Source organism: Zootoca vivipara, chromosome 14 (genome assembly GCF_965207765.1).
Source record: "Zootoca vivipara chromosome 14, rZooViv2.hap1.1, whole genome shotgun sequence".
In the NCBI taxonomy this organism is placed as follows: Eukaryota; Metazoa; Chordata; class Lepidosauria; order Squamata; family Lacertidae; genus Zootoca; species Zootoca vivipara.
The window spans coordinates 32,870,752-32,898,539 of record NC_142597.1 but is presented as its reverse complement, the minus strand read 5'-3'; the positions used below and the strand labels follow the sequence as shown (position 1 = coordinate 32,898,539).

The 27,788-nt window shown below is 47.3% G+C and overlaps 1 protein-coding gene across 4 annotated transcripts; it reads right to left on the bottom strand.

Annotated features, from left to right (window-relative positions):
* Positions 1–104: 104 nt before the first annotated feature.
* On the bottom strand, positions 105–27,788 carry DTX2 (deltex E3 ubiquitin ligase 2). Of its 4 annotated transcripts, XM_088657748.1 has the most exons (11): positions 27,702–27,788; positions 24,108–24,198; positions 21,264–21,657; positions 18,880–19,498; positions 14,661–14,719; positions 11,815–11,949; positions 8,003–8,073; positions 6,951–7,109; positions 4,336–4,497; positions 3,575–3,664; positions 105–2,419 (listed from the first exon to the last, which is right to left on the bottom strand). In XM_088657748.1, the coding sequence occupies exons 3-11, from the start codon at positions 21,541–21,543 to the stop codon at positions 2,195–2,197; spliced, it is 1,800 nt and encodes a 599-aa protein (XP_088513874.1). In that variant the 5' UTR covers positions 21,544–21,657; positions 24,108–24,198; positions 27,702–27,788; the 3' UTR covers positions 105–2,194. The 4 variants fall into 4 exon arrangements, with proteins under 4 accessions (XP_088513874.1, XP_088513875.1, XP_034995471.3 ...); XM_088657749.1 differs by lacking the exon at positions 11,815–11,949; XM_035139580.3 differs by lacking the exon at positions 24,108–24,198.

Here is a 27,788-nt window from a genome sequence, read left to right as displayed (position 1 = left end):
GTAGAGCCTATGTCTCCCTCTCATGGTCAGCCTTGGCGTAATCTTTATTCATTTGCTATGCTACAAATAAAAAAGGGCAGCGATCAATGAGTGTGAAGATAAGATAATCTTTAGATAAGATGATCTTTATTGTCATTGTCCCCTTGCAGGAACAACGAAATTACTCGGTTAGCACATCCACATGAGCTTTGTCCCAATAGAAGCTTCCATTCCTTTGTCACGGTGCTTAAAGTGGGAAAATCACTCCCAAACTACAACATCCTTACCTTCCAAAATCTTAGAGCTCAAAGTTCTCTTGCCTCAGTTTTTTGGCCTGATGGCACTCCAGAAGTTACAGAAATTGATTGGAGAAGGGAATAGAGGGTTACACGTCATGTCTGAACAGGGTGCCAAGGCCCCGAGCCTGCTTTTTGCTGACAAATCAACACAGCCCCCAAATAGTGGTTCTGATGGGGAGTTACCAAGAAACCTTGGCGACTCTGTGAGGATTCGAGCTCCGTAGCATTAAAATCAACCAACCAACCAACCACGTAATGGTTATACAATTCAGCATCCTGAGAATCTCAAATTTCAGGGATTGAGGTTCTTTTGGTAAGCAAGTCCTTATGGCTGTGAAAATACACTTCAAAGTATGTAGGCGAAGACAGGCCATATATCTTAGAAGGGTAGCTGAGTAAGACTTTACTTCTCCATATGACTAGCATAGTAATAAAAATTATGCAGAATTATGGAGAACATTATGCAAATCTATTTGATTTGCATAATGCATGCAGGGTGTTAATTCCTGCTTTTACTGATGCAGGGGGTCTATTTTACTTCAACTCCAAAGGACACAGCGCTGCCAGCAGCGTCTCTGTAGGTAGATAGCACATTTCAAGCTGAGTGTTGGGATTCTAGTGGTCATGCGGGCCTCCTGCGAGAGAGTTCCACAATTCAACTATCTGCTGTGGGAAGGAGGACTTCCCTTGGCTGGGAGAGAAAGAGCGTCCCTCTATCCTTTTACTCCACGCACTGTGCATTGTTTTAAACATCTCCCATCAAGTCCCCTCTCCTTTACTTGCCTTCCTGCCCTGAATTCAGAAACTCAAAGGCTGTAGCCTTTTCTCATAGGAAACTCATTTTAGGCCTTTTTGGCTGTTCTGGGTGTCCTGCTCTGCACAGAATCATAGAGCTGAAAGGGACCTCAGAAGTCATCCAGCCTAACCCGCTTCCTGCCATGTGGGAGGCAACGGTGGCCTCCCTGAAAGGTCACCGTCCGGTGAAGGAGAGCCCACCGACTCCCAAAGAGCAACACCATCCTGGATCCCAGCCACGGAGAGAGACCACCTAAAACGAATGCTGCCCTGCCTCTACATCTCCCTGCGCAGAGAAGATGAGCAGATCATGGAGAAGTCTCAACTACAGCTCTTCGCCCTGCTCTGCCAACTTCTGCACACAGGAAGTGACCTTGTAGGTCATCTTATATAAGAACATCATGCTGGATCAGGCCAATGACTCGTCTGGTCCAGCATCCTATTCCCATAATGGCCAACTAGATAGCAAGCAGGATTCGCACACAAGAGCACTCTCTCCTTTTGTGGTTTCCAGCAACAGGTATTGTGAAATGTTGCTGCCTCAAACTGTGGAAGCAGAGCATAGCCAGCGATTGCCCTCTTCTCACATATTTTTTATCTAGCTCTCTTTTAAGGCAATCCAAAGCAGGTGGACATCCCAACTTCCTATGGGAGCGAGCTCTGGAGTTTAACTCAGTGCTGCCTGAAGACAGACGTCCTTGCTCAAATGCAGGAGGCAGACGCAGAGCCCCCAGAGAAGGCAAGCCCACATTGCATGAGAGGAGCCTCCAAGCCCCCCCCCCCCAACGGCAACCACATATTGCGGAAGAAGGCAACGAGGGGAGAGTTAAAGTCACTGTCCTTTTATGCATTTCTTCTATACAGGAGGGAGAAGGCTTCGCTGTGTACATTCAGGCTGGGCTAAGCCCTTAGAAAGATACAAAACGGAGTAGAGAAACCTCCTCCCTGCAACCAGGCAATGCCAGAGACAGCATTATTGCTCAGAGAAAGGGGGGCAAGCGAGCTTAAGGCAACAAGGGCGACTGGCTGTAGCGGCGGCGACCCTCGAGGGGGGTGCCTGCAGTCCGAAGGTGCAGGAGCAGGCTCCGTCCGACTGACGCGGCTTCAGCTGACGCGGGTGATCAGGGTCTCAAGCAGTCTTCCGTGACCCCCTGAGCTGCCAGCTCGGCCAGCACATTGTCCAGGTAGTTGGGGTCCGGATAGCCGTGCCCCGAGATGTTGGAGTCCATCTCTGTCTTGTGGTGGATCTCGTTCCACACCACAGTGTTGCTCTCTCCTGTTGTGCTGGACGTCCCGATGGTGAAGATCAGTCTTCTCCTCCAGGCCACCTTCAAGAGCTCCAAGACCTGGCAAGAGGAAGGCAAGGCAGGGAGGGGTGGAGAGGTCACTCAAAACTGACCTGCTGATTCAATGGAGGCCATCTCTGCTGGTGAAGCCAACTCAGAGTGAGGGTGTGAAGCTTTGCCCTCGCGCAGAACTAACTTCTTGTTGTAATGGAGGCCACCGCTGCCAGTGACAATGCATTGTTGTGAAGCCAAATCAGAGAGAGGGCACCCCTCCCCATCTTAGCCCTGGCAGCTTGGGATGGTAGGTGGCACCCTACAACCATGTGGGCAAATGTACCTTGGCTTTAAGTGTGAACTGTCTCTATGAAGCTGGTGCCGTTTTGAGCTGAATCTGAGTGATGGGGAAGTTCTAATTTGGCTTTGTTCTGCATTCATCGAGAGGTGTTTGCCAGTCCTTACACCTCGCCTCTTTTCTTAGCCTTCCCTGGTGTTGGATGGGGTCTTGGCCAGGATAGTTGCCAATGTCCTCCACTGCATCTTACATTTATTATTATTATTATTACTACTACTGTTAATATTTATATCCTGCCTTTTCCATCATACTGGGGCTCAACACAGCTTACAAAAATCAAAACACGGTACAGATAAAATACAAAAAGGCTAAAAACATATAAAAGATTATCATTAAAAGTAATCAACTTTTAACAGGATCTAAACAATAAAAGAAGCAAATCTATTAACATACAGACAATGAAGACAGACATAAGCTTGTGCTCACCCCTCTCTATTACAGCCTTCACCAACCTGATCCCCTCCAGGTGTTTTATAGGAAAGTTTTCAGCAGGCATTTAAAAATTGATACAGAAGGCCCCTGGTGAATCTCCAGTGGCAGTGAGTTCCACAGTACTGGGCTGATGACACTAAAGGCTCAGTTTTTTGTTATTGTCAAATGAGCCTCACCTACTCGGGGAGCAGCCAGCGCTGCTCCTGCAGATAATCCCGGAGTTCGAGCTGGAATATAAAGGATCGGGAGAGTCCCTGAGGTAACCTGGACCTAAGTGGTTCCAGCGCCCAGCAGCCCTTGCTAGGGATGATGGGACTTGTAGTCCAAAACACCTGGAGTGCATCAGGTTGTCTGAGGCTGACCTCCTAGCTCCTCTGACTCTGTTGAAGGATGACTGCCACAGGTAAGCGCAGGTGCTGACTCCATCTTACCTTTCTTCCCTTTTCGTTATCCGGCAGGTAACAGTAGCGTGGGAAGCCCCTTGCGGAATAGGGGTGGCCTGGGTTGGGGTGCTCTGGACCCTGGAAGAGAGGCAAAGGTCACACATGTGCAATCCAGTCATTGGCTGTACTGCCCACTTAGCTTCAGACGTGGCTGCGGGAAGGTGGCAGCGCTGTATAGGGACACGTTGGAAGGGTTGCTGGTTAAATATCAGATGGGTACTTTGCACGCTGTCAGTCAGGCCTGTTGGCAGACCAACTCTCACTTACAAAGATGTTGCAAATGTGGCATGAAGGCCGGCAACATCAACCCCGCTATGTGGGAATCCCTCACAGATGACCACAGTGCCTGCAGGCAGTCAGGTTGTGAACCCATAGCAGTGACCAGAGGGGGAATGGCTGCTGGGAGGAGCGCAGAGAGAAGAAATGCCGTGGTGCATCTGCAGCAGCACAACCGGACGCCTTCATCTGCCCCAGCTGCAACAAAACATGTCTCTCCCTTATTGGTCTCTGCAGCCACAGCAGGCGCTGCAACCTTCCAGCGGTTTGACATCACCCCCAAAGGCACACTCCTCCATTGCCTCCCAAGACAGATGGATGCCAACAGTAAGGGGTAGCCAACATGCGAACCCTGGCGCTCCACCCCTGAGTTATGATTTCCCTTCTTCCTTAGCTGACGCCACTGCATAGCAGGGGGTTGGAGGAGATGACCCGTGGGGTCCAACTCTATGATTCCATTCTAACTTTCACACCTGAACGCCCCTGTTAATGTGGTACGTGATCTGTATCGAGCCGCAGTCCTCGTTCCCCGGGAGGGACTCGGAGAGTATGGAGACGTCCATCTTCCCGTTGGGCTGGGTGCCTGTCTTCTCCCCATAGATGGTCTTACAAGACGGGCACTGGAGGCTGCCATCCTGGAGGGTAAAAAACCAGGTCAAAAAAAGGTTTAGAACCCCAAGAACCAGGGGACATGTCAGGGTGGGGAGCCTGAGCCTCAGGATCTTTTGAGGCAGGCTGCAGATCTCCTGCGTCTTCTTTTACTTCATTTTTTAAATAGAAGAACTCTGAAGCACAGCAGCCCACCCCTGGGATCCAGTTTACTAGCCGTATTGTCTATGGCAGCCAGGCACACCACAAAGTGCGGAGGAGATTGCAATCACTCACCTCCTTAAGTTTCCAGAAGACCTATTCAACCCTGCTCTGGCTGGAAAAGTTTTTACATAGATTGGCATGCCTACTCTCCTTGAGCCCACAAATACAGTCACCAGTGGCAGCCAGAAATTTAATTTTGACGGCCGGAAGGAAAGAGTTCTTTCCGCCATCATTACAGCTGGCAACAGGAGGCAGAGAGCACCTCTTTCAAATTGGCACCAGCCACTTAGTAATATAGACTTAGTAATATAGAAATATGCCTCATGCTGAGTCAGACCATCTAGCTCAGCATCGTCTGACTGGCAGCAATGGCTCTCTAGGGTTTCAAGCAGGGAATCTCTCCCAGAACCTGGGAGCTTTTGCATGCAAAGCAGATGCTCTGCCCCTGAGCAATAGCCCTTTCTTTTCACCCATTATCTCCTGGGAAACCCGCTTGCCAGGCATGCGACACAGGAGGATGTATTTGCTTCTCCTCTGCAATACAGGAAGGGAGGTTTGATGGCTACCAAGGCCAGGCAAAAAAAAAAAATTGACTCCCGGGTGTGTGTAGTGGGAGGGAGAGGGGACTGCTCAGCAAGAAAATAGGCCACAGCAAAAAATGAAAGCCGTGTGCAACCAGGGGAGTTTGGGGGTGCAAGTCCTTGTACAAAGTCAGAGCTGTTTGACCATCTAGGTCACATTCACCTCATGCATTTACAGCTCTGTGACAGCACATTAAAGAGTCATAGTTGTCCCCAAGAATCCTAGGAGCTGTAGTTTGTTGCTGAGAGTTGTTAGGAGGATGCCTCTCCAAGGGCTACAAACCCCTTTTTCCCAGAGGGCTCTAGAGCAGGCATCCCCAAACTTCGGCCCTCCAGATGTTTTGGATTACAATTCCCATCATCCCTGACCACTGGTCCTCTTAGCTAGGGATCATGGGAGTTGTAGGCCAAAACATCTGGAGGGCCACAGTTTGGGGATGCCTGCTCTAGAGGATCGGTACATGCATATGTTGGATATTCTCTCTCTATGTGTGAGAGCTATTTGTTCCAGAAACAGAGAAGAACAGAGAAGTAGTTTCAAGAAGCAGCAGAAGGCTGAGATTGTTTTGTCTATGCAAGGACATTTTTTGTGGGAACTGTTCTTTGGACATGCACATTATGACAGGAAGCACTGATAACAACGGTTCTGTGTAACTTGTTGTGAGTTTCTTGCTTGCGGTTTTTGGTGAGAGAAGCAGTGAGTGAGTCTTGGACTCTTGTTGGACTCTAAGCATGCCTTGACCACGGCAGTGGTGGATGTCTATATATTTGCTACCAATGTGCTTTTATGCCTGTCAAGTAAACCTCTACTCTCAACTGAATGGCATCCATGATTGTTTATTGCCTACTGTGTGTGCCTTCAACCCCAAAGATGCTTCCAAGGAAGGAGCTGCACTGAGATGTAACTCTGCCGAGTATGGATACTGGCACACAAGCGCAGCGAAAGTGATGCCGGACCCAATCCTCCTTAATCATCCATCAGTTTGATGGATTGATCCAACAGCAAATGCATCAGCTATATGCTTATAGGCATAAGGAGTCCATATGATACTTTGTAGGGGCAGATTGGAGCAGGAAATTAGCAGGACCACAATAATAATACTTCGTTTTAGTAGTCCGTTTCTTGCTAAAGGTGCTTCCTGTAGCTAAACAACCATTGCAGAAGGGCATTTGATGTGGGCACAAGCAAGTGAGTTAGAACATTTCGCAGTTTTCTAAAATTGAAAGAGGGCGTTTCTAAAGTTTAAAGCCTCTTTTCCTCTCAAGGACCAACAATGCAGTCAATCGAACCATTTGCAAGATTTTTGCACAGAAATTCATAATTGTGGGTGAAAGATATTGATATATTCATGAGTTGTTCTGGGCTTCGTGAATTAATGCAAGAACCTTGACCCTGTGCTTGGTTATTTTCTGAGCTAAAATCCATATGGGATATGTGTGTGTGTGTTAATGGAAATCTAGATGGAGCATTTGCTGAAGCTGACGTACCGGAGGAGCTGGCTGGAGAACTGAGACTTCTGCCCCTATCCCTGGTGTTAAGTTTCCAGCAACCTTAAAGGTTACACCTTGCTGGAGAGCCAGCACCACCCCTGCTATAATGATTACCCTCAGCAGCAACTGCACACCATGTCAATTAGGGAAAGGGTAGCTGCTTCTGCACATGAACACATGCAACCGCCCCACCCACCAAGTACCTTATTGCCGCTCGTGTACATGGCCAGCACACAGAGGAGGTGGAAGGTGTGGGCGCACTTGGCCAGCCTCCCCACGCTCTCCGGTCTGATCGTCTTGCTTTCGCAGGCGTCGCTGTAGCCCGAAGGGGCGCCTAGTTTTTCCATGCAGATGATGCAATCCTGGACACAGAGATTCAATATTTCAACTCAAGCAGAAGAGGAGGCTGGAGAGGAGCAGGGTCAAGAGGCAGAGTGGAGGCAGGCTGCTGAAGAAGCCAGGAAGCCTCCCCCCTGGTCTCCCAGGACACGCAGAGAAAGGAAGAGCAGAGGAGAGATTGGCTGTGTGCGCAGTTTGCGACTGCTTGGGAAATACCATGGAGAGAAGAAACCTTAGAGAGCAGTCGGAACGACCTTCAGTCCTCGCAACTGCTTTATTGGGGCAAGACCTACAGGGACGAGTTGCTGTGCTCACTGGGCCTGTGCTGTTTGGCTTTCTTTGGATAAAGGGCTAACTTCACATATGCCATGTTTGCTATTGCTGACCTAACGCCTGACTCTGGCTCCTGACAACTAACTTAAATTGTGATGTTTCTGTAACCGATTTAGCAAAAACTGTTTTGCTAAATCGGTTACAGAAACATCACAATGAAGAAAGCTGCATTTCCCCTTCCATTCTCCCTCAACTTTAAGCAGAGGTAAGGAACCTTAGGCCTGGAGGACAAATGCGGCCCTCGGAGCCTCTCCACCTGGCCCTCAGAACTCTCTCTCCAGGCCACAGCCCTCCCCAGCCCTGCTTTGTACCTGCTGTGAGTGGCTTTGCCTGGCTGGAACATTTGCTTGAACACATGACACTGGCTTGCCTGGATGAAGGAGAGAGGAGGCTGGGTGGGTGGGTGGATGTAGAAACAAGCCTACTATAGAAATTTGCATTCATTGCCCTGCCCACTTTAGGCTCTGCCCCCACCCACCACCTGGAGGTTTGCCTCGGGCTGAAAGAGGTTCCCCATCCCTGGTTTCTAGGGAGGGCTCTGTTCCTAGCTTGGAGGGGCTCCTAGGGCTGTTCTTCAGCTCACCTCGTCAAGAGGGGGTGCCTTCAGCTCCTCCAAATACTTTTTAACCACTTCTTCAGGATTGCTGGAGCCACCTAGAGAGAGAGAGAGAAAGAGAGAGAAAGCACAAAGGGAGACATCAACCTAAGCTAAGGCACAAATCTGCTTGGGAGATAGGAGATGCAAGAGGAGTAAGCGGCCCACAGGCAAGTCAAGGTGACGGGCCAAGGAAGAAGGGTTACAGAAGGTGCAAGAAGGTTAAATCCAGCAAAAGTAATTTCTGAGCAGTCGCAGCCAGCACTTCAATGCTATGTGCATAAGATTACAGAGCAGGGAGAAGCCGTTTCCATCGATGGGCACAAGAGCTGAGTAGAGGCCATTCGTACCATATGTCTGACGTGTGATGAAACCACTTTAAACAATCATGGCTTTCCCCAAAGAATTATGGGAGCTGCAGTTATTAAGGGTGCTGTTAGGAGGCCCCTATTCCTCTCCCAGAGCTATGATTTCCACAGTTGGGTTAACAGTCAATCCCTCTTGCCAGGGAACTCTATGAATTGCAGCTCTAGGTGCTTTCAATGAACTTGGCCTTGGTCTCTCAACTTGCAACGATGATGGAAGCTTTGCTCTGCTCCTGCAGTGGGTCTGTAAGGCCTGCCTAGAGAGATTTCTTAATACCATTCTACCATTGTTCCCCTTGAAAGAAAAGGTAATCTCAAAATGCATTGAGATCTAGTCACTGGGGAAAAAAACCTCTGTGCACCTACTGGAAGCCACAGTTGTCTACTGGGGAGAAGAGCACCCCTGAATATATGCAAAGTCCTCTCCCCTCATCCCAAAGAGGAGATGCAGCTGGCCAGTGACATGCAACACTACCCTTAAACCAGGGGTGGCTCCCCAGATTTTGCTGGACTACAATGCCCCATTGGCACTTGGGTCAGACTAGAGGAGTGATGAAAATGAAGACCCATAACAGCCAGGGGGGGCACAGGTTCCGCACCTGTGCCTTAAGCTACTGGTAGGAGAGGTAAGCAGGTTGTCCACAAACAACCCAGAGCTAAGGATCCAGAATACCACCTCCGAGAATGCAAAAAGATGGGCTTGCGGAGCAATGCAGAGAGAAAACATTAGGACAGTGGTTCTTTACAGTGGGTTCTGACCAGTCTAGAGCCTAAAGCAAAGCCCCTTCCTCTCTTTGTACTTGTTTTACTGCTCTTACCACTTTCAAAGCTATTTTCTTTGGTCACATTTGTTTGTATTTATGATTCTGACTTTACAAGTCACAGGAAAGCCAATTATTATAAACAGCTATTGATTTTCTTATAAATTAGTTACTGTACATCTGCGGTAGGCAAAGATTTGTGTATGTCTGGTACGTTGCCATATATAAATATATACTGCTCTAAATTTCCTTCACCTATATGCTGTCATTGGCAAGGCTGCGTAAAAATATTTTTCATGCACAATTCTTTGTTTCTTCTTTTTTAGCTACAATATTATATCAGAACATAATACATCTATTTCTGCATATATTTATTTTTTAACTACCGTAAATGTGCAATTACTTGCAACTGCCTTGAATGTTACTGGCTTGAATCTTCCTTAGTGGGTTGTGCAAATTGCCCTACTGAATAATACTTTTTATAGCAAGCCTAGGCAAACTCGGCCCTCCAGATGTTTTAGGACTACAACTCCCATCATCCCCGATCACTGGTCTTGTTAGCTTGGGATGATAGGAGTTGTAGTCCAACAATAGCTGGAGAGCCAAGTTTGCCTATGCCTGTTTTATAGGGTAGGGTAAAGGGCACTGGGAATTAGTTTATGGAACCAAGAGGGCAGTGACCCAAAAATGTCTGGAAACCTATCAGAAAGCAGTGGATGGGATTCAGCTAAGGAGTCACACCAGCGGAAGTGCTGCGCAATAGCTTTCCTTTCTGCAAGGACACCCTCTGCTCTCCCCCCCCCCAACCCGAAATTGCCTCTTGTGGGGTTGAAAAAAGCCCCAGAGTAGCAACACGGGGTGAGGATAATTCCTTCTGGCATGCTGAAATCATTGCCCTGTTGGAACGACCCCCCCTAGTATATCTGTTTTGAAATGTGATGCTATTCTGGGCTGCATCAACAGAATTACAGTGTCCTGATCAAGGGAAGAAATTGTACCACTCTATTCCAAATTGTTAGGCCCACACCTAGAGTACTGTGTCCCGTTCTGGGCACCACAATTTAAGAAAGCTATTGACAAACTGGAACATGTACAGAGGAGGGCAACTAAGATGATCAAGGGTTTGGAAGCCATGCCTTATGAGGAATGGTTGAGGAAGTTGGGTATGTTTAGCCTGGAAAAATAGGAGACTGAGAGGAGATATGATAGCCATTTTCAAATATCTCAAGGGCTGTCACATGGAAAATAGAGCAAGCTTGTTTTCTCCGGCTCCGGAGGGTAGGACCCAAACCAATGGATTCAAGTTACAAGAAAGGAGATTCAAGCTAAACATCAGGAAGAACTTTCTGACAGTAAGAGCTGTTCAACAGCAGAACAGACTCCCTTGGAAGGTGGCAGACTCTCCCTCATGGGAGGCTTTTAAGCAGAGGTTGGATGGCCATCTGTCATGGATGCTTTAGTTGAGATTGGACTAGATGACCTTGGGAACTGTTCCAACTCTAAGATTGTATGAAGAAGAAGAGTTTGGATTTGATATCCCGCTTTATCACTACCTGAAGGAATCTCAAAGCAGCTAACATTCTTCTTTCCCTTCCTCCCCCACAACAAACACTCTGTGAGGTGAGTGGGGCTGAGAGACTTCAAAGAAGTGTGACTAGCACAAGGTCACCCAGCAGCTGCATGTGGAGGAGCCTATTGACTGTGTGGCAGCCCAAAATATCTGGAAGGCACCAGCTGCTGGAGAAGGCTGAAAGCAAAGGGGCTGGCCAAAACAGGGATTTTGGAATTTCTTTTTAGGATGAGCCAGGTGGAGCAATAATGGTTCCAAATACCAGTTGCGGGAAACCACAGGGTTTTGCACTCGGATCCTGCTTGAGGGTTTCCCATAATGGGCCTCTGGGTGGCCACTGTGAGAACAGGAGGCTGGACTGGATGGGCCATTGGCCTGATCCACCAGGCTCTTCTTATGTCCCTAAAGGGAAATGTGTCTCAGCATAACAAAGACAATGGCAACAAATAGGAACTTGATTTATCATTCAGTGATCTGGGAATCTTTCTAAATGAGAATTAAGGGGAGCTGTGATGGATGAGCCCTAAGACTAAAGGACACAAACATTTTTAAGGGGGTCAGTATTATGCACATTTGCAACCCTGGGAAACCCAGCTGCAACCAAGGTATCGCTGAGCCACCGTTCAGCCCAACTTGGCCCAAAACATTTTACTAATACAAGTTTAACCATCTGAGACTGTTTTTATGTCAGCCACCAGAAGGTGAACCTCGGCTAATCCAATAAGCTGCAACAGGAGCCTCTGCTGCTATAAATATAGCCTCCTCCTCCTCCTCCTCCTCCTCCCTTCCCTTTGTTCTTGTGTGTACCTTGGTTTCTAAGCATAGACAGTCTGGAGACCACCCGATTTCTCTGTTTGGGAGCACAGAGGCGGCTTTAGAAAAGGTCATGCAGATTCTGGAGAGACTACGAAGCAGCAGCATGTAGGCAGAAAAGGGCCAGGCCATCCAAAGAGCGTCCAAAGCTATCCAATTTGCCAGAGAAGCCAGAAAGGAAGGAAGGAAAGGAGAGCAGAATACCGCAAGGAGGAGGTGGTGGCAGCAGCCGGGAGGAGATCTCCCCCACAACCCGCCCCCCCCCCCGAGGAATCCAAGCAAGTGGGCTACCTTTGGCGAGCTCTCTCCTCCTCCCCTCCTTAACTGAGCTGTGTTTTTTAGAGGCTCTAGGGGCTCTGGCGGGCTGAGGTGCCAGGCTGAGGTGCACAGGGAATCCAGGGACTGACATCAGAAAGGCCATCATGCCTACAGGGGGGGGCACGAGATCAGCATGCAAGGTGGGGAAGGGAGGGAGGGAAGGAGGAGCGAAAAGAAAATTTGCATCACACAATTTGCCAGGAAATAACAAAAGGAAACCTTGATTTGAGAAATTGATTCGACCAATGTAAAATGAAATCGTAAAAAAGCACAAAGGAAAAGGAGGTGATTCAGTATTGCAAGGAGGTGGGGATATAGACGGGTAAGACAGAGACACCTAAAAACTCACTTTCTCCCAAAAGGGTGGAATTGGGGTGTGTGTGTGTGCAAGGGAGTCAAGCAACAGACACGTTCACAGCTGCCCACTTCAAATGACCACATAAATCAGGGGTAGGGTATTTGTAGCCAACAACATCTGGAGGGCCATAGCAGATCTGAACAGTGGCCATGCTGGCTAGGGCGGATGGGAACTGGAAGTCCAAAATCAATGGAAGGCACAAGCTTGAGGAAGGTTAATTGGCACAGGGGAATTTTCCCAACTAAATTTTCCCCAGTAAAAGCACATTGCTGGTGATAGGGAATGCCGGCTCCCAGCCTTCAGTTCAGCAAAGAGCAAAAGCTTCCATTTTTTACTTTAGAATTAACAATAGTTCTATGTGACATACAAGCTTGGGGGAACTGTGGCTTGATCTAAACAACATTCACAAAAAACCCCACAAAGCACAATCAAGCTGGAGATTTAGAGGATGGGGCATGCAAGGCTCGCTACAGTCCATTCTCAATCACTAAACCATGGTTTAGACGAGTCATCTGAACCAGACTAATACATAATACGGCAAGAAGTCACAAACACACCACTGTTTTTCAAGGGATCCCTCCTAGGTTCAGCTGGTTGCTGAAAAGCCCTGAGTCAATGACACAGCACAGAATTTGTGTGTGGCAGAGGATTCTGAGGTGCTCCAAGTTCATGTGAGTCCCGAGGCCTACACTCACCACGGAAACCATATTGAGGGCTGCTGCAGTGCCTACTCTAGTCCCAAAGCGAGAAATGGGCAAGATATCATCCCAGCAGCTGCAAAGTGTTTCTGAGGCATGTAGAAGCAGCAAGGCTCATTGCTGTTCCTAAGCACCCATGTTGGAGACCAGCCACCTGCTTTCCAGAGTCAGGGAAGGATAGGTGGTGAACAGATTTTGGAGAAAAAGAAGACCACACCCTGCTTTTTTTTGTTTAAGGGTGGGGGGATGCCAGGAGTGCATCCTCCATCTCCCATTTTATGACTTCACTGTGTGTTCCCACACCCTCCTGGGCTTTTCTTCCTTGCACCTCATTGCAGTGAGACTGTGCCCAATTAAGGCAGACTCTCACCACGCACAAAGCCAGCCACAGGGAAAAGTAGTATACATTCAAAACATATAGCACCTGGAAGAGAATTTGTGGACTGTAGCCTCCAATTAGATTGCCTGAGCATCTTATGGAATATATGGGAAAGGGTTACATCTTGGCTGTGAGTCCTGCAATACCTGCTCCCTGGCTTGCTAACTATTTGGGGAGGGTGAAGTCCTGACTATTTGTCTGCATCTACAAAAGCTGAGGCTGCCTAAGAGGCCAGGGACCATCTTGGCTGCGAGTCCTTCAAGCCCTGCTTCTCAGGATGCCTGCAAACTCTTGGGACAGGTTATTGTTTAGGGTTTTTTGTTGGGGTCCTGATTTAATTTTGGAGAGGCTTAACCTTGCTGTTATTAATAACAGTTTCTTGTATCTTTGATTTTAGATTTTATTATGACTTAGGTGCAGATTGCTTATATGCTTTTACTTCCTCTGCTTATGTCTACTTTTGTTGTACTTTTGCAATTGTGTATATCTTTTCATATTGTGAGCTGCCATAGGCATGGTTTTAACTATGGAAAGGCGGTCTTCTCAATACCTCTGTCAGGGAAAGGGGACCAATGGTCTGAACTCCAGTAGCAGTAGCAGCCTCTGAGAAGCAGAAGGGCTGAGGGGAATCTGTATCAAGTATGGAAAGACTTGAGAATTCAGAAATCCTCATTTTAAGGTGAAGTGGACTTAGGAACATTCAGGAAGAAGCAGGCAATATGTTTACCCTAACAGGACACAGGTAACTGCTAAAAAATAGGGAACCTGTGACCCTCCAGAGGTTTCTGGACTACAACACCCATCATTCCTGACTATTTGTCATACTGGCTGAGGCTGATGGGAGTTGCAGTCCCACATCATCAGTGAGGGCACAATTTTGTCCTTTTGCTATGCAATTGAACACCTCTAAGAGATATTGCAACAATTATTATTATTTTGCATAATGGACTCTGGGATCAATGAGCATGGGTTGTATCCAACTAACTTTTACTCAAGGGTTGAAGTTAATGGCCATGACTAACTTAGGTTGGTCCACTCTGGGTAAAAGTTAGCTGACTACAATCCCAGGTTTTTGTCTATGTTTGGATGAAACCAGACGCCATTTTGAAACAAGATAGCAGACCGAATCGCTCAATCCTGCATGGATTTTAACCACACTTTGCTTGATGGGTCCTGAGATCAAGGAGGAAATTTTCGTCTGTGCCAACTGGATGCCATTTTGAATCAAGATGGTGGACTGAACCTTTCATAACTGCACCTTTTTTGTTTCTTAGAATTCCCAAGCAACACCGAGTTCCTTGTAAGCCAGTTCCTTGTAAGCCCAGTTGCCAACGTAAGCCATGGGCAGGGGGGACAACGAAAAGAAATAACAGGAGCCATTTACCTGCCAGAGCTCGGCTCACTTTGCTGGATCTGGACATGTTCACTGGTAGCTTTGGGACACTGGGGAGAGAAGAGGACAATGTTATTGAATGTGTTTTAAAGTGGATAATTATAGCAAGCACAAGGAATAGGCAAGAGAATCAGACATACCTAGGGCTGTACTTGCTCTAGGCTAAAAATTGCATCTCTCTGCGTAGGCAATCCAGGTTTGGCCTCCTGAACAGCTGACTCCTACAACCATGGATAAATCAAGGAAACTGTACACATGGGCACAGTTTATAGTGATTTTATTGGATGGGGGAAATGAGGCATACACAAACTCATCACCACCACTGCAAAACCACTGCAAAAAAAAAAAAACCACAGCAGTATATATTGTCGGCTTTCTGAGATTTCAACAAGTACTGCCCAGTTTAAAACACTCACTCACAGCAACTTGCTTTTTTAGAAAAAGAAAACAGCTGATTCTCAGGAAGTTAAATTCCAAACCCAATACCAGTTTCTTATATTCCATCTTGCTTATATTCCAGCTCAAGATATATCAAGTTTTCTTACAACACCACCACCATAAAGTGCTGGGACAGCTCAGTTGGTAAAACATGAGACTTTTAATCTCAGGGTCATGGGTTTGAGCCCCATGTTGGGCAAAAATTATTATACATACTGCAGGAGGTTGGACTAGATTATCCTTTTGGTCCCTTACAACTCTACAGTTCTGATTTGATCCAGTATTCCCTGGCTTTGTATCTAGGCTGATTCATAAAACAAACCTTCACAGTCAGATTAAAGACACTGTCTGCAGCTTTAGGGGGGCTTCTTGCTGTGTGCACAAAAATGAAGTTTCCAAATCTAACAAAAATAATAAGTATTTTAATCTGGGGTGCTGACCAATGAACAGCACAGCCCAAGATCTGGATAGCAATGGCTGGCTGCTCAGATTTCCTTTAATCACATACATGGGAATATTCTGCTTCAAGATGGGTTTTTGCGAGCTTCAAGTATGTGAGCCCGGACAGAAGTAATTACACACTTCTGACAGGAGGCTATTATGTGGAGGAAAGCTGCCCTGGGCTGTCTGCTGGTGCTGAAACAGGACCTTTCCACAGCTTAAGCTTCTACCTTATCCCCCAAACACCAGCATCACCTTCAAGGCCTGACCCCCCCTTAGCACTGGCAAGTGAAATAGGAAGTCTAAACACCTCATAAAGAGCAGCAGCAGCAGCAATACAGTGACCCTAACCTGAAGGCCAGTTCACACGCAGGGTGAATCACTTGGATACTAAATACTGTACTTGCATCCGAATGTGTGAACCCATGCCACCAAGAGGGCATAAGAGCATGTTGCAGTCAACATGGTTTACCCAAATGCCCAACAGTCGGTAAGATCGTGTCCTGAAGGAAAGAGTCACTGGAACATAGGAAGCTGCCTGATATCAGCTCAGACGATTTAGCCCTGCATTTTCTACAAGAGGGGTGTGGAGCCTTTTTTTAAACTCAAGGGCTGCATACCCTTCTGAGCAAGCTTCCGGGGGCCACATACCAGTGCTGCATGAGGCCAGAGGCAAAAGTGTGTGGAATGTGGAACAACGAATGTGATTTTTATATTTGTACAGGAAGCTGGTTTCTTCACACTCAGGTACCCCACACTATCTTGCATCCAGGCAAGAAAGGGACACAATCAGAGTTTAAAGCCACATTTCAATCAGGCAGAAACCCCCAAGGAGGATGTGAAGCTGGGCCGGCGAGAGTTGTGGCCTTAGGAGCAATAAGGGCCAGCAATAAGGGGGCTGGGCATGGGGTACATTTGGCCCCTGGGAGGGAGGTTCCCCACCCCTGGGCTGAAAGAGAGTCCACTAACTATCAACAATTTTATTTTATTTTTTCACTGTGCTGAAGTTGCATCTCTTTTCCAACAAATATTAGATTGGGAGATTGGCATTATTTCAGTTGCAGGCTTCAGAGGCTCTTGTACAGCAGATAAACATCACCATACAAGAGAGAGGGGAACCATCAGCAGTGGGTTCACAGTGACTGGCAGGGGCACTCCAGTCTCAGGTAGAGGGAATCTTTTCCATCTCCTGCTACCTGAATCCAGTGTGCAGAAGCAGAGACAAAGAAAAACCCCATGTTGGGGATCATTAGGAAAGGGCCTGACACCTTCCACACCTTGCCGATATCATAATGCCTGTGGCACGACCCCACATGGAATACCGGTTGATGCATCTCAGAAAGTTTATCGCAAAGCTGTAAAAGGTGCAGAATCAGGGCAGTCAAAACCATCAGGCGGGTGCAACTACTCCCCTACCAAGGAAAGGCTACATCTCGGGTCTTTTTTGTTCAGAAAAAAAGGTGAGTTGGGGTGGAGGGGAGAATGTGACATACAGTGGGACCTCGACTTACGAGCTATTCAACATCCGACGTATTCGAGTTACGAGCAGAAAAAGTGGCCGCGCGCTTACGATTTTTTTTACATCCGAATGGAAAACCTATTCGCGACTAGATGCGGTTTCCTCGACTTATGAATTTTTCCGTTTCCAGTGCATTCCTATGGGAAACAGCTTTTCCTATGGGAAACTCGACTTACGAAGTTTTCAACCTACGAGTGTGCATTCAGAACGGATTAAATTCGTAAGTCAAGGTCCCACTGTATAGAAATTGTGCATGGCTTTCAATAAATTTGCCATTTCTATAAAAGCTGCACGTAAGCAGAACACGCTATTGATCAGCTCAGAAGAGTCTGGCTGATGGGGTCTTCTCCAACACAACTGCCTCATCCTAATAAACAGATTTTTATCCTAATCACAGAGTGACAACTTGCTTTCCCCCCCACAGGATCAATGCTTTTCTCCCCCTCTCTCATAATATGAGAACCTAGGGACATCCAATGAAGGGTGGAAGATTCAGGACAAAAGGAAGTCCTAATTCAGACAACACATAGCTAAAGTATGGAATTTAATACCGGAAAACATAGCCACTGTCTAACCTGGTTGGATTTAAAAGGAGAACACACAATTTTGCACAGGATGAAGCTATTGGTGGGTTGTGAAGCAGAGTGGGAGAGGGGGGTGGCCTGGGGGAGAGTCCTATGGCTGAGAAACAGAGTTCATATACAATGAATCAAATGACAGTGATATTGAAAAACAAGATGAAGTTCAACAGGAAGGGAAAGAGGAAGGAAATGAGGAATATGCTCAACAAGAAGGTTTGGAATTGATTCCTCCTACACTGGGGGAAGGACAAGAAGCTCTCGGACTGACCAAAGTGATGGAACTTTTTGGAGGTCAGAATACACACAAGGAAATGGATGTGCAAAGAAGTGGGAAAATCCAGGGGGGCTACAAGGAAGGTTGGATTGTAAAACATTGGAAAAAGGGGGTGGGATGAAGGAAGAATGGACAATTCGTTATTAGGATGGACTAAAAGGATTGAAAACTGGACTGATGACTATGGAATTTGCTGGACTGAAGGGGGTTGGCTGGGGCCAGGGGAAGAGTAGGTATATTAGTAAATAGATATATAGTAAATCAAAATTTGGAATGATTAAATGGTTTAAAAGGAATGGAGGTCCTTGGAGGATAAAAATTAGGTAAGGGAAGAAAAGAAAGATTAGATGGAATTATGATAGGATTTGATAGAATGGGAATAATGACAAGAAATCTGTTAAATGAGAATTGGAAATGAAAACTGGGGTAGGGGGGAGGTTGGGGAAGCCCTTATAATGTTTATGTAAAACGAATGATCATAATAGTTTTCTTTCTTTCTTTCTTTTCCTTTTTTTCCTTTTTATTATTCTTTTATTTTTTCTCTTTTTTGGGGGGGGGGTTGGGTAGGTTTTCTCTTTTCTCTTTTTTATTCTTTTTTAGTATAAAGTTTAAAAATGCATTTGGATAAATAGCTGGGTGGACACTCTCCTTCTTTCTTCCTTGTTATTCTGGAGCTCCCTGGTGGCAGGAGGGGGCTCTGGGGCGGGGGAGAGGGGACAAATCCAACTATAAAATGGACCACCTTTGACTGTCTACTTTCATGGGACTCTCTGTGGAGCCTGTGGAGGGGGGATGGGAAAAAGGTGGATAAAATGTTATGTATGCTTTGTTTTTAATGTGTAAAATCAATAAAAATTATTTTGGAGGGCCAGATTTGGCCCGCAGGCCTGATGCTCCCCACCCTTGGCTTAGAAGGGATGTTAACAACTCAAGAGTAGATCAACGAACATAGCTCACCTGACTCCTTTTGATGTGGTGTTTGCTGGGCTTGGCCCAGCGACAGCTCCGGACTGCGGCGCTGCCCCGGCACTGTGTACATTCAGCCTTGGCATTGACCGTGCTCCGGACAGGGCTGGCTTGTTATAAGGCACAAAGCCCACCAGAGAGGAAGTGAGCCCCACTGTCCTGCCAGCCCCCAGATTCCCAGCAGAGGGTCTGGGGGCAGTTCCGACGGAAGGTCCAGGGAGGTTCACCATGGAGTGCCGAAACCGTGATGTAATGGGGCCAGTCCCACTGTTCAACAAGCACTGCTGGCATGTGCATGAGGGTCCTGCATGAGGAGGCCCTGTCACTGTGGTGACTGGGTAGGGAGAGTCCACCCGCCGCCGGATCCTCCGCTGGTAGCCCGTGGCCTTGTTGGTCTGGGTCTGCGAGATGAAATCAATGCTGTACTTGTAGCCAAAGAGCCCGAGATCTGCCTGGGGGGTGTTGACCGTGAAGGCTTGCTCCAGGTAGATGCAGACGGTCATCTCATAGGGGAACCAGCCGCCCTCATCGTTCTGCCACTCCCAGACGACTCCCTGCCCAGCGGCTGAATCCAACTGGAAAACGTGCCTGCGCACAGAGCGCATGGTCCCTGCAAGGAGAGAAAAGGGTAACCAGAAAATTGTAAGATGAGGAACAATGGTAAGGAACAAGCCTTGCATCTTTCGACAGAGGTCCAGGCCCCAATTGCTAAGGAAAACTCTTGATCTTAATGATCTGGAGTATTTTGGTACCCCAAGGCTTGGCAAATGGCCCAGTCCTCAGGGCCACGCCCTTCACTGACTATGCTTTGCTCCAACCTTGAGTGCTCTTCTCAGGCTGGAATGGGTTCTTGGGCTCTGATGCATTGCCCTCTGTATTTGGACAAGAGACCAACAGTCCCATTGATTTTGTGCCTTAAGGCTCTTCTCCTTCAGTTGACTGACTGAGACATAACCAGCTAAATTCTTCAGCACATAGCAGAAGTCTCCCTGTAGGAAAGGAACAGAGAATGTGGTGGACTCCAAGTGTCATAGGGCTACAGCTCCCATCATCCTTCTCTGCTGGCCATGCAGGCTGGTGCTGATGGGAGTTGGAGTCCAACACTGCCATTTTGGCTAACCCTACTGTGAAGAGGAAAGGGATCCTGGGGCCAAAGGAACTTGGCTGGGAGAAGACGTTCCTCCTCCTCCAGGTTGGAAACACTTGTAGCTCTTAATTCTAAATAACAGAGAACAGAAGACCCAACAGTGTCCCGCATTCTTGTTCAGCTCCTCTATTATTTAATGTATTTCTATCCTGCCCTTTCTCCCAAGTAGGGATTCAAGGCAGCTTGCAACATTTAAAAACATCTTTATTAAATACAGAATAATAAACACAACCTAGTTGAAAACAATAGTCAAAATATATTACAGCACATTTAGAATCAGCAGTTAAAACTGGGTTTGCCCTGACAGCAGCCCAGTGGTCAGCATGGTCTGCACCTCAGTTTCCAAAAGCCCATCTGAACAGGAAGGTCTTGGCCTACTGGTGGTAGGGTAACAAAGAGGAACCCAGTCTGACCTCTCTTGGGAGGGTATTTCACAACCTGGGAGCAGCTACAAAAAAGGCTTTCTCCCGTGTCACTACCTGCTGTGCCTCTGATGTTGATGGGACAGAGTGAAGGTGCTTACCTAAGGATCTTAGCACCTGAGCAGGTTCACATATGGAGATGGGACCTTTCAGGCAGCCTGGTCCCAAGTCATAATGTCCTCTAAATGCTCTTGGACTCCAACTCCCACCACCCTCAGTCAACATGGCCAGGGATCATGAGAGCTGTGGTCCAGTAGTAACCAGAGAGTGTTTGCTACCCCTACATCTGCTAATCTGTCCACTGCCAACAGCTGAAGTGCCACACTCCTGTGGCCTGACTTTGCATCTGTTGCTCTCTTCTACAAAGATGTTCAGAAACTCAGGAAGGAAGATTTCCTGCCATTCTCTCTGGCTTCTGATGAACATCCCGGATTGCCTGAGGTTTTTTTTTTTACATTGCAATTACAAAGTTTTGCAGAAAGGCATTTCCTGCCCACCCCCAATGGTGTGTGTGTGTACGTGTAACAATGTTGCAAACCAGATATTGCCCTCCAGTATTCGCCTCTACATAATCTCGTCCAGCCCTAGTCTAATCCTCTTTTAAAGCCCTCTAGATTGGTGGTCATCACTGCCTCCAGTGGGAGCAAGTTCCATAGTTTAACTCAGCGCTGTGTGAATAAGTCCTTCCTTCTATCTGTCCTGAATCTTCCAAAATCCAACTTCATTGGATGTTCATGAGTTCTAGTGTTATGAGAAGGGCCACTGCTAAGTCACGCCCAGGCCAGCTGGCATAGCAGCTTTCCTACCTGTATCTTGCCGGAACTGCGTGAGATTCGGTATGTCGATGATGTAAGGTGCTAGCGTGGAATCCGCTTGCCCCAAAGGAATGCTGCCGTTGACAGGCCAGGAGGGCAGCGACTGCCTCCCTTTTGCCATGAGAGCCTGGAAGGACTGCTCGATGTAGCTGCACACGCCGCTTGGGTACGGCCTCCACTTGCCGAACTCATCCTGCCACTCCCATACGGCAACTCCTGGATCTGGCAGGGACGGGGGAGGCCCGGCGGAGGTACCTGGCAAAGTTGCCATCTTCAATGGGCTTTTTGCCCTTCCTCCAAAAAAAGTGGGGGGAATACGGAAGGTCCGGGATGGTGTCAAGTCAGAATTCAATTTTTCATCTTTGACAACAGCAGCTTGTCACATCTGCAAGTTAAAAGGGGGGGGAAATGTTAGCATTGGCTCTCTGTGTTGTTCAAACAAGTGGGTGCCAAACAAATACAGTATACACGGTAATATCACCCTCTACCAATACAATGGTATGAGCAAGAACAGAAGGACAGCAGCTAAGTGGTTAGAGCATCTGCTTTGCATGCAGAAGGTCCCAGGTAGAAGGTCCCAATCTCAGGTAGGGCTGGGAACACCCACTGCTTGAAACTCTGGAAAGCCAATGTCAGTCAGTGTAGAAAATTCTGAACTAGATGGAATGATCTGACTTCCTATGTTCCTAAGAAGAATGATGAATGAGGGGCAAGTTTTCTTTCTTCTTCATTTTTCATATTTCCTACTACATTTTTATTTTAACCTCATAATAGACTCTTGAATTAAGAATGAGTGGAAGGTTACGAGCTGAGCTTAAGCAGCCTAATTCTGCCCCTTTTTCAGTTTCACTGGGACTTAATTTGTCCCATCTTGTGTGGTGTTTTTGAAAGAATGCACAAAAACATCTACATTTAAATTATAAATTCCTTTTTATGCACACTCTGCATGCAAAGTACACATTTTTCAAATCTTTCCCTCCCTGTAAAATACTTTAAAAAATACATAAAATATATATTTTGTGCATATGTTGCATGGACCGAAACTGCACTGCAAAGATCCACACAAATCCACACTATGTTCCAATCCACCACTGCGGAAAGCGGACAGAATGAATTCATCTTCTGTCCCTATGGGAAGATCAAGTAACAGCACAAAAAGCAGGTAATTAAAAAAACAAAACCCAAACAACTAGGATTTTTCTGGTCTGTTTGGTTCATGCAGGAGCCTGGGAACATGGCTTCATGTGGGGTGAAGCCTCTGGCTGCTGGTGGCAACAAGCAGTTTTGACAGCTGCTACAAGCACACAGGCAAAGCCTCCTTCTGCCCTTTCCAACTGCCTGCCCAAGAACCCTGCCTCTGACAGCATCAGCCCTGCATGGCACTCGAAAAGGAGGTAGGAACAAGGAAGAAGCAGGTCAGATAACCAGTATTTTTTCCCACCCAGGAAAGAATCTAGGACAAGCTCAGAAAGAAAGCTTTCCCTTTCAAAGCACAGAGGCTGCACAAAAGAACTGCTTCCTTCTCTTGGGGCTGTTGGAAGGGCAAAGAGGAAATATCAGTTGTACTGGCCCAGCATGTGTGGACAAAGAGGGGTGGTGGTGGTATCTTTCTAACCAATGGCTCAAAGGCTTTCAGGCAGGCTGATTTTATAAGATCAGAAGGTTTCAGTTTTATTCTTGTATCCGTTTTGCTTTCACTGTTCCTCAAGGAGACAAGAGAGCTGTGGAGCCTGCTCCAAAAGCTTTGCAGGAAAAAAGCTATGAGCCAGAAAAAGGCCCACAAGGTCATAGCTGGGGAAATACATGAGACCATGAACTCTGGTCCCAAGTCCAAAGCTGACAGCACGTGCACCCTTTTTCAAGCTGGATGCATTGAACTCAAATGTGAACAAATGACACCGGGGAAGGAGGAAAGAGGTAATCATAGCTTTTGCTGTGTGCTGTAAAGAGTGGAAAAAGCTGTTTTCAAGTCAAAACAGAGGGTTCCCCCCCCACACACACAGAAAGTACTTTGCTTCGAAACTCAGCATACAAGCAAAGTATAACCAGCTTACATAGAATGCTACTGTTGAGTAACCCAGGTTTGTAGGTCAATGGAGAGGCAAGCTGGTGGGCTAAAAGAAAAAAATGGCACCCTGGTATCCCTTATTGGTGGCACTTTTACAAAGCAATAGAAGTAAAGACCCCTGCCTCAAGGAGGCTGCAGTTTAAAGTGTATCTAAAATGCACTCGGGCGTTTGGGTTTTCCTTCATCATTTGCTGCTACAACTACCCAGTGCACTCCTGCCTCAAGAGAAGGGGTGGCGTCCCAAACCGCAAGCACAAAGGAGGACTCGTGGGAGTAGTCTGGTGCAGGGATACCAAAGGAGGATCTTAAAAACACAAAAACGGTCAGTGCTAGTGCTTTATTAAAGAAAGGTGAAAACTTGCAACATTGAGTAAAGAGCCCTGCTGCCTTTACACTCATGGGGCAAACACAGCAGCAACAAGCAGTCGCCATGACTTGTCCACGTGCAGGTAAACGTGTATACATTACTGTACTTATAAAAGTAGCTGTATATGTCAGCTTGGCCAGAACCTCCCATCAATCCACCTGACCCTTGAGGGCATAAGTGGCAACTATCCAAGGCTCGCAGATAGCTCCCCTCTCTCTGGGCCCAGAGCCAGGATCCCAGGGCCCACAGAAAAGCATAGCACCAAAACAAGCCAATTAGCAGATATCCAAGCAAGTGAATATATACATATGTGAACTCATTCTTGCAACAACTACCAATTAGTTTCAAAGTTATTTTGACTACCAAGATGGCCTTGAGGGCCTTCCAAGAACAGTCTCACCTTCGGTTCAACACAGATGGGGAACATGTGGCCTTCCAGGCGTTTCAGTACAACACCCATCACCCCTGATCGTTGGTCATGCTGCCTGCGACTGATGGAAACTGGAGGTCAACAACAGCCAAAGGGCCACAGATTAGCCCACCCCAGCTATGGAGGGTTTAAACGTGACCAGCACTAGTTTGCTGCTGAACACATTCAAGCACTCCAGAACCCTGGCCATTTCACATTTCTGATGCATGCTTCCGCTTACTGGTATTTACATACCGGTATGATTTTGCCTAAGGGCTCAAAATAGCACTCCTTCAGTATTCTTGTTTTTTATATGTATAAATTAGGCTGGTTGTCTGCTCTGGAAAGGGTTGAACTCTCCCTTAATGGGGCTGCCCTTGGAAGGAAACTTCAGCTGGTCCAAAATGCTGCAGCCAGATTACTGGTTGGGATTGCATTTAGATCTCATATAACCCCTGTTCTAAAACAGCTGCAATGGCTGCCAGTGCATTTCCAGGCCCAATTCAAGGTGCTCACAGTAGTGTTTAAATCCCTAAATGACTTGGGCCCCAAATAACTGAAAGACTATTGCGTTCCCTACAGACCCTCTCAGTTGCTAAGATGGGCAGAAGGAGCCCCTTGGTAGTTCTGCAGAAGCTCAGAGCGGAGGTGGCAGCTGGGAAGATGACCTTCTCTGTGGTGGCACCTAAATTGTCTGACTCCTTCCCCACAGAGGTGCACATGGCACTTTCATTCTGCAGTTTCTGGCAAATGTTGAAGATGCACCTCCTTAAACCTGGCTTAAGACACCTGAGCTATGTGTTTTCAGGACCCACCTGCGTAAGTCACTTATTTTTGTTTTTAATACTGTGCTGTGTTTGGATGTTGTAACCCACTCTGGGAAATTTAGGGTGAAGGACGGGCAATCAATAATCATAATTAGTGAGCCGCTGCATAGTTTGAGGGTACCCCAAGATCCATCACTCTCATTGGAAATGTAATAAGCTGGGAATGCCTCTTTTCAGTTTAGAGTCCGGCTGTTTGAACTAAACAGCCAAATCTTTTAACTACAATTCCTTAGAATGACAGCACAGAAATGCTCACAGGCATGTCCAATTAATACCAAAACCAAGGTACTGTGATTATTTTGTCGCTCTTCATAGCAACCCTGGCAAGAGAATGAAGAAGGTCCACCATTCACAGACAAATTGCAGAAGCCACTTCCAGCAACACTGTGGAGATGTGGAAGAAAATTAAGTCCAGAAACATGCAAATACTCCACCAAGGCCTGTGGTGTTGGGGTGGGTATTAAACGTAGGGGAAGCAGTTCCACATGCCTTTCTGGCAACATGGAATGATTACCCAATGTAAGTAAATGGAACCAAGAAAGACACACAGAGGTGCTGGGAAACAGCTGGATGACATCTATCCCCTCTGCCCTCTCACATATACACACAGTTATTACTCATCCTTCCCCAATTAGATTTGCTGACATATGAATGATAAAGGAATGGAGAGGAATTACCCACTGTTAAAATTCCAGCATGGGGAATAGCCGTCTAGGACCATAAAGTTAGTTACCAAGTCAGCCAAACAGCAAACCACGCCAGAGGCAGGCCTGTTTACTCAAAGGGTGATAGATTCTTACAGCTCAAACCCATCAAGTGAAAAGTGGCTAGACCTCAGATGCCTTGTGACCTCTGTCATGAAAAGGCAACCCTGCTAAGACAGTAAGAAGCACAACTCTGGATCAGACCAGAAACCCACCTAGCCTAGCACCCTGATTCCAATCAACAGCCAATGGAATGTCTCCTGGAAGCCTGGCGAAGTTCCCCAGCAGAAGGGACTTAGGGGCATATGGTACTTTTCTTGTGTAAGGAGGACCCCTCACACACAAACATATATACCCACACCCTTAGGGGAGGGACTTACGTCCCAATGTACAATTTTGGCAACAGCTCTGATCACTCAGCAGCCCCCCTTTCTTGGGAGGGGAAACCACAACACCCCAAAATACCCAGCCCACACAGCTTTCCTGTAGAAGAAAAGTTGCACCACAGCATGTGTACCTTAGCGCAAACACACAAAACCTCCCCCAAGAGAAGCCTGAATCCTTAAAGGAATGCCAGCTTGCGCACGGGACCATTAAAGCACCCCTAAAACAAGTCCACCATTTTCTAGGCAGGTGACTATAGCAATGTGTAGTGTATTAAAGGCAGTCAATGTGCTGTCAGACTCCAATCTCCATCGGCCCTGAAGAGCATGGCCAATAGTAACAGATGATTGAAGCTGGATGTCTAACACCTAGAGGCCACCACTCGGCTACCCCCTCCTCCCCATAGGGCTCTGGCCTATGACCAGGCAGTCCTGGGTTCAAATTATCAAGTCAGCCTTGAAGCCCATTGGGTATCGCTGGGTCACACACCATCATCATTACAGTTATACCCCACCTTGCCTCCAAGGAGCTCAAGGTGGTCCACATGGTTCTCTTATAACGGCAATGGCATCCACCTGAGAGGTGCCAGAACTGAGTTCCAGTGCGTTCCAACTGGGGGGGGGGGAGAGCGCCCTGTTAGGTAGGTTAGGCTAAAAGGCAGCGAGTGGCCCTTAAGGTCACCCAGTGAGCTTCATGGCTAAATGAGGATTTGAAACCAGGTCCTAGTCAGACACTGTAACCACACAGGGCTGATCTCCCTTGCACGATAGTTCGGTGGGGCAAGGGGAGAAAAAGAAGTGAAACTTCCTCTGCTTACCTTATGTTCCTCCATCAAGTAAGGGCAGGGTTTATTAAAAATGCAAAATGCGATAAATGAATAAACCACAACCCGCAGGTTTTTGAGAGTCCTCCCTGGGCTAGGAGGAGTGGCGAGAGAAGATTAAGAGGTCTGGGTTCAAACCCCTCACTTAGCGAAAGAAAGAAAGAAATCACAGTGGGTGGGTGGCCCTGGGCAAGTACTGTACTTGGCTGCTCAGTAACACTCTCTGTCTCTGAAGTCTTAACTTACCTCACCGGGCGGGGTTGCTGAGAGGGTAAAATGGGACAGGAGAGGAAGAGAAACAAGAGACCACAAACACAAACAGCCCCCCCCCCCGAGTTTCTGGGAGGAAATGAAAGATGTGACGTTATTAAAGGGCCGCTCCCAATTCTCTCAGAAATAATAATAATAATTTATTATTTGTATCCCGCCCATCCGGCTGGGTTTCCCCAGCCACTCTGGGAGGCTTCCAACAAAGATTAAAATACATTAAAATGTCACACATTAAAAACTTCCCTAAACAGGGCTGCCTTCAGATGTTTTCTCCACATACAAAAAAAAAAATCCCATTTATTTTTAATTTTTTTTAAACCCTGAAAAGCAATGCCGGAGACTGAAAGGCACGAGGGGTCGTGGATCCCCTAAAATCCCCCCCTCAGCCCTTCAACCCACTTCCCTCAGACCCGCAAAACTTCGAAAAAAACCCGTTCCCCCCAAAAAGACCTCCCCAAGCCCCCCAGACCTCTCTCAGCCACCAAAACTCTTCAACCCGCCCCCCTAAAACCCGCCCCACCCGCCACCTCCCGACGTGTGAATGGGGCTGAGCCGCCTCGCCCTCCCAGCCCCTCACCGGAGGCCGCTGCCAAGAAGCTCCTCGTTGCCGCCGCTGCTATTCCTGCCGCTGCTTCCTCTTGGCCACCTCCGCCTCAGCCAGAGT